The sequence below is a fragment of the Coniophora puteana genome (genome assembly GCF_000271625.1).
Source record: "Coniophora puteana RWD-64-598 SS2 unplaced genomic scaffold CONPUscaffold_30, whole genome shotgun sequence".
NCBI lineage: Eukaryota > Fungi > Basidiomycota > Agaricomycetes > Boletales > Coniophoraceae > Coniophora > Coniophora puteana.
In genome coordinates this window covers 1-9,434 of record NW_006913082.1, presented here as the reverse complement: position 1 = coordinate 9,434, position 9,434 = coordinate 1, and the positions used below count along the sequence as shown (strand labels likewise).

The 9,434-nt window shown below is 48.7% G+C and overlaps 3 protein-coding genes across 3 annotated transcripts; all 3 read left to right on the top strand.

The window, feature by feature from the left end:
* Positions 1-1,555: 1,555 nt before the first annotated feature.
* CONPUDRAFT_20040 (uncharacterized protein) lies at positions 1,556-2,634 on the top strand (the record flags this gene model as incomplete). Its single annotated transcript, XM_007777717.1, has 2 exons — positions 1,556-1,658; positions 2,495-2,634. Coding segments are annotated over 2 exons (243 nt in total), but the record flags the coding sequence as incomplete, so codon positions are not given.
* Positions 2,635-2,801: 167 nt separating this feature from the next.
* Positions 2,802-3,244, top strand: CONPUDRAFT_160575 (uncharacterized protein; the record flags this gene model as incomplete). The annotated part of the gene is made up of 3 exons (XM_007777716.1): positions 2,802-3,022; positions 3,080-3,131; positions 3,185-3,244. The coding sequence occupies 3 exons, from the start codon at positions 2,802-2,804 to the stop codon at positions 3,242-3,244; spliced, it is 333 nt and encodes a 110-aa protein (XP_007775906.1).
* Positions 3,245-3,489: 245 nt separating this feature from the next.
* CONPUDRAFT_160574 (uncharacterized protein) lies at positions 3,490-6,911 on the top strand (the record flags this gene model as incomplete). The annotated part of the gene is made up of 17 exons (XM_007777715.1): positions 3,490-3,695; positions 3,746-3,800; positions 3,853-3,918; positions 3,973-4,114; positions 4,171-4,269; positions 4,317-4,418; positions 4,476-4,826; positions 4,877-5,094; positions 5,150-5,331; positions 5,382-5,521; positions 5,573-5,908; positions 5,970-6,068; positions 6,126-6,245; positions 6,300-6,329; positions 6,388-6,721; positions 6,771-6,838; positions 6,901-6,911. 17 exons carry the CDS (start codon positions 3,490-3,492, stop codon positions 6,909-6,911), a joined length of 2,559 nt encoding a protein of 852 aa, XP_007775905.1.
* Between the last annotated feature and the right edge of the window lie 2,523 nt (positions 6,912-9,434).

Sequence of the window (9,434 nt, the reverse complement as noted above, 5' to 3'; positions counted from 1 at the left end):
GCGCCGCTGGGTGGATCGCGACGTGTTAACCCCACTCGTCCTGCGTTGCCAGTAATGTCGAGCGCTCCGTGAAAACGCGTTGCTTTTCGGGTGGGTGGATTGCGTTGGGAAAAGCTGTGTGGGGCGGCCTTCGGGCCTTGGTCTTCGTGCGTGTCGCCGTTACGCAGGCTGCTGTGGGGACAGGGGATTCTATCTATCCGCATCAAAGTTTACTGATTGTTTTACCTCCGAGGCTCGACTGCAAGTATGTGCGTAGTGGTCATTGCTGTGGCCGTCTGTTTAGATTAACATGCCTCTGAATGTAACATTCGCATAGCACTTATGAAACTGCATCGGTGTATGATGATCAGACCGTCCACGTTCCATTGTTAGCCACTTAGGAGCTTGACGCAGGAAGTATTTGTCTCGCATCTTGGCCTTTCGATATCTTTTTTAGTTTGTTGTACTACCCTGTGCCTGCACTACTACAACATCTTGCTCCAATTGGCGCAGTGGGCAGTTGGGAGCATGGCTGGCTCATTCCAGCCCCAGAACATCTCCCTCCAGGACTCCCCACAATATCCCTAGTGGGCCCATGTCCCTCAGACCGTCAAGAATCTCCCATAGGAGAGGCTCTAGCTTGCCGTCAATGTGAGTCTTATATGATGTCTTTTGGCGGAGGACGCGACTGATATTTCGGCCCAATTCAGGACCCTAGCCTTCACATTCCAGGCACAGAACATCTCCCTCCAGGGCCCTCGGCAGTATCCCCAGTTCGCATATGTCCCCGCAGACTGTCAAGAATCTTCTCCCATAAGAAAGGTCCTATGTGAGTCCTATATGGTTTCTCTTGCGGAGGACGCGACTGATATTTCGGCCCAATTCAGGAGCAATCTTCACATCCCGCCTCCCTACCACCATACTGCCCCAATCCATCGGCATATCATCACCATCATCGATCACCCAGCCCCCTGTTCCGCCATAGTCGACAAGCTCCTCCACCATGGCAGTCTTCCTGGACTCCCCGAGTAGGCCCCGGATGTCAACATGATCTCGTACAAGGGCGGCCCTACACGGCGGCAGGAGCTTCCTCATGACACAACTAGACTGTTGTTGCTGGCATATCCGGACCCCCGAAATGGCCGACGGAATGACCTCCGCATGGGCCAATTTCAAGTCCTCCTGACGACATATGAGTACATTATCAAGGATCGTCCCATTCTCAGCAAGATGAGATGAGGCCCTATGTGAGTCCCATATGGTTTTTCTCTTGCGGAGGACGCGACTGATATTTCGGCCCAATTCAGGAGCAATCTTCACATCCCGCCTCCCTACCACCATCCTTACTGCCCCAATCCATCGGCATATCATCACCATCATCGATCACCCAGCCCCCTGTTCTGCCATAGTCGACAAGCTCCCCCACCATGGCAGTCCTCCTGGACTCCCTGAGTAGGCCCCGGATGTCAACATGATCTCGTACAAGGGCGGCCCTACGCGGCGGCGGGCACTTCCTCATGACACAACTAGACTGTTGTTGCTGGCATATCCGGACCCCCGAAATGGCCGACAGGGCGACCTCCGCATGGGCCAATTTCAAGTCCTCCTGACGACATATGAGTACATTATCAAGGATCATCCCATTCTCAGCAAGATGAAATGGGTCCACATGATCATTGGTATGTACAGTGTTTCTAGCGGATGCTTCTGCTAATGGGATGTAGATGAGGGCCACCGCATGAAGAATACGCAGAGCAAGCTGTCTCAGACCCTTACACAGTACTATCATTCACGCTATCGTCTCATCCTCACTGGTACCCCACTGCAAAACAACCTCCCTGAGCTTTGGTTCCTGCTGAACTTTGTCGTCGGCCACCCAACCCCCTGTCCTGCCGGACGCATAGCTGCCCCTGGTGAGGGCCCCGGTAAAACCATCCAGACCATTGCGCTCGTGACCTCCATTGGGGTGAAGAGGCAGTGCGGCCCTGAGGTATGAAGCAACGGGGTATAAAGTTAATTCGTCCGATAGATATGCATGTACAGAGTTAGCCGCGTCGCCGTCAAGATCCGGCCCATAATAACAATCAGGGAGAGGATGGACGCGAAAGAGAGGAGAGGAGGGGCAGTGCGGCCCCTACCTTGTCATTGTTCCCTTGTCCACTGAAGAACGGGTTCTACTCCCGAGAGGAGGCCCGCCTGCAAGAGGCAACTCGACGCCAGCAGGATATGCGCAGTCTTCCTACAATGGGAACTCGAGCACGATATATCTCCCTCCTGGCCCACCTGGCCAGATGTACTTTGTCGTTCCTCTGCCCGGCGGGCCGCGACTGGATCAAGATCAAAGGCCTCAAGAAGGAAGATGGTATCGTTCGTGCCTCGCCCGTGTACATGGGCTGCCTCTCGACAGAGCCCTTCGACGCCGAGGACCTCTACGCTGCCGGTATCCCCGTCTGGATCCCAGATTGTTGGTACGTCTACAGCATTTTTAATGGATTCCTCCGCTAATGGTATGTAGATGAGGGTCATCGCATGAAGAACACACAGAGCAAATTGTCTCAGACCCTCACACAATACTACCACTCCCGTTATCGTCTCATTCTCACTGGTACCCCGCTGCAAAACAACCTCCCTGAGCTTTGGTCCCTGCTGAACTTTGCCCAATCCCCAGTCCGGCCCGGTGTCCCTGGTGAGGGCCTTCATGCTTCCGTTGTCCATGGCTGCCTCTAATCCTACCGCCCGGTACGTCGGCATACCATCGCCACTGTCAATTGCTCATCCCCTTGTTCCGCCAGGATGCATAGTTGTTCTTGGTGAGGGCCTTGATGCGCCTTGATGCACCTAAGCCGGTGAAGGGTACCAGGGAGTGTCTCAAGGCTCTCAAGGCAGACGATGAAGAGACCTACATGAAGCTCATTGATTCCGCCAAGGATACCCGTATCACCCACCTGCTTAGACAAACGGATGCATATCTCGACTCTCTTGCTCAGGCTGCCACCATTGGGCGGAAAGGGTGCCCGGCGCGCACGGCTGCAGATGTTGTTCAGTACGTAATATAGTCTGCCCTGGTGTGCATTGAATGACTTCTTCTCCCTTATCTCAGAACGGACCAATACCCGATCATCGGATACCTGCAACACGGGCGGCACTGTATGGTATGTGCCCTCGCCGCGGTTGCTTGTATGTTTTCTTACGTCTAGTTCTCTAGGCGGCCACCCCCTATCCCCGTTCTCACAACGTTCGATCGTCACATTCCCAAATGGCATAAGGTACGTGCAAACCTTCTTCTCCGGGGATATGTTTGTTTTTACCTAACAGCGGCTCCCTACAGATATAAAAGACGGGCCTCCACCTCCATCCCCCCCATCGCACCTTGGCTTCCTATATCTCTCTCCGCTCGCTCCTCGCTCTTAACCGCTCCGGGAGCAGACTCTGTGTCTATCCCAATTGCTGGCCTGACTCCGTGTCACCAGCTACTTCGAGAGATTGACTTTGAGTCGCTCGCTGTCCACCATGGTCTCCACTCAACGCACCAGCAAAGCCGCTGCCAAGGCCGACACCCCCACCACCACTGCCGCTCGCCGTGGTCCCGACAAAGCCCTGCCCGCCGCTCCTCGCAAGCAGGCCAAAGGCTCTCAGGCTCGCAAAGTCATTGCGACTGCCGCCAGCAAGAAGGCGACCGTGAAGGGACATGCTGCGCCCAAACGTCGTGGCAGACCGTAAGTGCTCATGTCTTATTCGCGCTTCATTCTTCTGAATTGCTTTATAGCCGCAAGAACACGCGCGATGATGATAACGATGATGACATGGTTGCGCTGGCTGAAGTATGTTTCACTGTAATTCGACATTGGCTATCATTAACCATGTATATTACAGGACAATGGCTCTGATGACATGGATGTCGACGCTAGAGGCGAGGACGAGGACGAGGACATTGAGGATGTTCGTATCCAATTTTTCTGATTTTTTTACACCGTGTATTGATGATTCCCCAAGCCTGACATGTCTCGTTTATCCTCCCTCCCCCCTTCGTCGCCCATTGCCTCCACCCGTGCCTCTGCGCTTTCCGACGATGAGGATGAGAAGCCTCCCCCACCCTCTCAGCCTAGGAACGTTAAGGCCAGAGCTCGCTCGCCTGGTAAGTATTTGCTTGGTAATATGGTCTGTGTGTATCTAACAGTCTATTTTCCGTAGAATTAGACGAAGTTGATGACGATGATGACGATGACGAGGAAGAGTTCCCCATCAAGCTCACTGCACGGGCTAAAGAGAATGGCAAGGGCAAGTACAAGGGTATGTTTTCACGTCTTGTTTTTGAGGTCTATCTGATGTCATAGTAGCCTATGTCGAGGACGTTGATGAAGACGAGGAGGAGGCTGCGCAGTCTGAGGACGATGCCGGCGCCGTTTTTGATGATGATTGGGAAGAGGAACAAGCCAACGGTACGTTCATTTCTTTGTTATAATTCATGTTCATTGTCGTTTACTTACATATGGTAGACACCGACACTGACAAGAGTGACGACGACGACGACGAAGAGCCTGCTCCCAAGAGCAAGACCAAAGGCAAGGCCAAGGCTAACGACAAGCCCAAGTCCACGGACAAGGGTAAGGGCAAGGCATCTGAGGCCAAGCCGTCGAAGAAGAAGGGCCCACTCACCTTTGAGCAGCAGGCCAAGGTGGCCGAGGGCGGTGTCAAGGTCAGAGCCATCCTTGAAGGTCTTGTCGCCGACACTGGCAAGTCGGCAAACTCCCTCCTCAAGGTCATGCAAGTTGCTGTCCGTGGCACTCGTCATACAAGTCTCTACAATATGACGAATCATTGGGCCAAGGTGAATTCCATGTTTGCTGGTGAGTACTTTGCTTTATCATTACACAAGCTTTTTACTAATATGTTCTAGGTGATCCTGAACGTACCGAGAAAGTCCGCGACTTCTACAAGAAGATGATGGCTGACTCTGACCCTGGCGCCTCTGTCTCTGACAGGCGCAGGAAAGTCGCTAACGCTCGTATCAAGGAGATCAAAGCGACCTGGGCTAAGTACAGCAAGGTCAACGTCAAGTCGGCGGGCAAGACCAGTGCTGTGCTCCAGGACAACCTCGACTACTTTGCGGGCGAGGTAAGTCCTTACTAGGCCACCCATTCTTTTTGTGAAGTCACTAACACAACAATAGGCTTTCAGGGCGTCAACTATGGACCAGGTTGAGGTCGTTGGGCTCTGCATCAACAAGTCCCTTGACCCTAGTCAAGGCTCTGCGACTGGTTGGTTTACTGGTGATGAAACCTTGCTCGCCGTCCTCAAGGAGAAAAACATCAACATGGCTGGCATTGCCAAATGGGTCGCCTCCATGCTCTAGTAAGTCTCAAGTCTGTTCTCTTGTTTATATTACTTATATCTTGCCTTAGTTCAAAGACATTTGAGGCTGCTATGCAGGTCGAGTTGCCCAAACCCTTTGTGAAGGTTGCCCAGGCTGAAGACGAAAGGCCAGCCAACCCTCGTGACCAGCTTCGTTCTGTTGCCACAGGCATGTTTTATGCCAAGTACAGTAAGTTTTTTTTGCAGCCGATTAGTTCTTTATCACTAACACTCCTATCAGAAGCAGCTGGCTATACTGGGTCTCAAATGACCTACAAGCTCATCGTGAAGAGCCTCATCAAGAACAAGATATGCATCTATAACTGGCCTATGACAATCTCTGAGCGTCCCCTTGGTGCTGACAACTTCAACCTCAACGAACTTCGACACGAGGCACTCTGGGTCTTGTGCTACCTGTGGCTCCAGCAGAATGAGCCCGACCGCCTCACTGCCTTGTCCCCCGCGGAGCCATACAAGCAGCCCAGTGCCCCTGACCGCGTGGGCAAGAACCCAGATGCACATGACTACCAGGGTGATTTGGCTGCACCTGCAGTTGAGTTTCGACCTTGGTCAAAGGGTAAGTCTTCTGCTTTACTATCTTTTGTTAGCCTTATACTAATATTCTTCTGTTCTCAAAGAATATGCTAGGATTTGGGACACTGCGAGGTTGCCTTGTCGGCTCCCCTTAGTGATTGCTGTCGACAAGACTGTCTTACTTTGGGTCCGGCGTGAAGGTGGTGAGTTCATCCCTTCTTCTTATCTTATTTGTTGTTACTTACTGACCTTTTACACAGGTGTTGTCAACATCAGGCAGCGTATCCCAGCTAACAGCCCTGCTGCTGTCAACCCTATCGTCCCTGACACTCTCCTCTTAAATGAGGACGAGGATTATGTCCCTACGTCGGAGCCTGAGGGTATGTCAATCTCGTTATCTTGTTTTGTTTTAATTTTGCTGATCTTTTTATAAGAAATGCCGCTGCTCCTGCCTTCAAAGAAGTGTAAGTCCCTCTGTCATTCATTTGACTTTACTTGATACTAATAACATGTGCATTATAGCAGCTACCCGTGTTGCCTTGGGTAGCAACAAGCATGGGGCTCCCCACCTTTCTCGTGGTGATATCCACCCCTCCCAGCTTCGAGTTCAGGCCAAAGCAGTTCTGGCACCTCCAGTGAACTTGCAGACTCGTCCTTCGCAAGCTCCTTCTGTTCGTGCGCCATCGGCTACTCGCTCAGTTCGCTCGGAGCCTGGTCCCTCGGCTCGTCCTCCCCCTGTTTTCCTCCCCCCTGTCTTTCGTCCTCGTGAGATGCAGGCTTCGAGGTACAGCCAGGATGGACCTGTTGCTGAGTCAAGTCATCAGGCTGTGGAGCGGCAGGCTAGATCGTCAAACCTGTAAGTGGTTTACTTGCTTTTGTTCCTCTGTGTCTAACATGTCTTGTAGTCGTCATTATCAATCCAAGTATGCTCGGGACCAGATGTCCCATTCCAACTTAGAGGAAGAGCAGGATGGTAAGTCTTTTGTTTTTTCCTTCTTCCTTCCTTAGTTTATTGACTGTATTCTGTTATCTTAGATGACTGCTGAGCATTTTTGAGTTTGTTTCTTTTATCTTCGTCTTTAGCATGTATGTATGAAAGCATTGCCTGTATATACAATGAGTCTAGGTAGTGCACTCCAATATCATCCCACTCCCCACTCTCCATAACCTGATTTTAAGTTCAAGTCGAGCTTGAGTTCACATAATTTGGTAAGTTTATATGACTGTTGCTTCTTAATCTATGTAGTCAGTGTATTGTCACATTACTTGCTTCATATACTTAAGTGATTCTTCAGTTCATTCACAGTGTATCGTAATGTGAGTGTATCATTGTCTAACCTAGCATTGTCTTGTCCAATCAGTCACCTGTAGTGAATTGCTCACCCATACTTATAATTTCTTCACCTCAATTATCTGATATACTCACTGCTGCAGGGTGTACAGTGTGGACATGGAGTCGACACCCACATCTCAGACTCAGCTGGCTGATGTTCAGGTTCAAGTCAATCTACAGGAGCAAAGGAGCATTGCTCATATACTGTGATCAGTGTGACACTTACAATAGTAGTAATACTACCATTGCAGGTCAATTGCCATTGTAACCATGTGTGAGGATCATGGCCACTTACATGTACACAGACTAATCATATACATGGTCTCTATGCACAAAGAACTCTTCTATCTAGTTGTAGCTACAATTCAAACCTAGTATATTTCAGACTTAGCCATTCTGACTAGCTAGATCATTCACCGGAATTTCAAGTCAAAAACTAGCAGCTAGAGAGTGATGGTGTATACAAAGGCATCTCTATCACCAGTTACTACCAATGAAGTAGATAAATCAACTTCCTTATAAGGGTGTGTGCTAGCGCCTTTGCACGCAACTACATCACCTCACGCATCTTCTTTTATACACCAGCAGCTAACTGGCTGTTAGTGTGTATGTATAAAACTTTGGGCTTTGATCACAAGTTCGCAATGACAAGTTGTTTCCACTTGGAACATCCTCCGGTGAGCATTACCCTCAGAGCAACATGGGTGAAGGCCCAGTTGTTGAGTCATCACTGTGAGTTATTGTCTTTTGAGATGTGCATGTCTATTCAAGACTGGCTTAGGGATATTTCCGTGGTGTGAGACCTTGTGTTAGTCTCCTGATGTTAGACCTTGTGCAGGGCACAACTGGTCAAATTTTTGCTAAGTCCATTGTAAAAACATTATAATTGTTAATTTGAACCCAGTTATCATAGCATCATGGTAAAGGGGGTAAGTTGTCATTGAAGTTCAGCAACACTTTCGTGAAGGTGCAAGTTCAAATTGCAGATTGTGTTTTTACTTGCCACGCAGCAGAACCCATCATAATCACATATTTTGTAGTACTACGGCTATTATATATAACAGCTTGTTAGTTGGATATAAGCAGACTAATAGCATCTACGAGTGGGATTGTATTGATTAGAAGTTGATGATTTTTGTATTTTCATCAATGTGCTAGCTGCTAGTTTTTAAATCAAAATTCCGGTGATTAGTGTTACTACTATTGGCTCAATTTTTGTCCAAGAGGATGGTAACTCTATCAATGGAATGTTGGAAAACCCTAGAAACTGAATAGACACAACCCAATGTGTAACTTTTGAAGGAGAGCGAGTGGAGGGGGAAAAGCACAATAAAACAAGTGAATTAAGTCATTGAGATGACAACTAGTAGGTCTAACGTACAGGAATAAACTACAAGTATTGAGTACAAACAGTGGCTGATGTACTATGTAGTTAGACAGAACCTTGTGATGTAATCATGTGACAGCACCTTGCGCGCATCACTTTACAACAGTAACTATGTTCCACTAGCTGTACTGATGCATTGGCAATGGCAAAATATGCTAGGCCCTCAACCACATCCACTGGCCAGGCCTGGCCTAGTTCCTCATCCCCGCTCTCCTCTCCCCATGTTTTTTCCATGGAACACTCCTGTAGTCCTGTATTACCAGTGGAAGATATATTACATATACTAATTAAAATTTGTAGAAATGGACTTGGAATAAGGGCATGCATGTATCTTACCATGGTATTATTTCTCCCCTTTTCACACTGCTTGACTATCTGTTTTGCTCCACCAAAGTGTCCAGCAGTAAGTCAGTAATACCATCAGTAAATTTGTTTAAGACTAAAGCTGAAAAAAAAACACCTTGGTAACAACTATAGGGTATGCATGAGTTAATCTTTAGGGATAAGGTAGCTCTATTGTTGATGAAATGTTATTGTTTTTGGTCATTTCTTTCTGTGGAATCATGTATTTTTCCCATCATACTTTTGGGAGGAAGGCCAGTATACAAAATGTAGCCAACATATATAGTACTATCAATGATGAAAACACAGTATTCCAGTGGTATTCATGTAAAAGATGCTGTGATGTTTTGCAGGTCCCATGGAACTTTCTCAAATCTAGTGTAATACCAATGGGTGTGGTGAATTTCTACCATAAATACCAGATTTCACAAAAAAGCTATCAACACTTACAGAACACTGCAGAGGAGTTAATTGTGGGCATAAGAAATACCTGTGGTTATTCTGCAG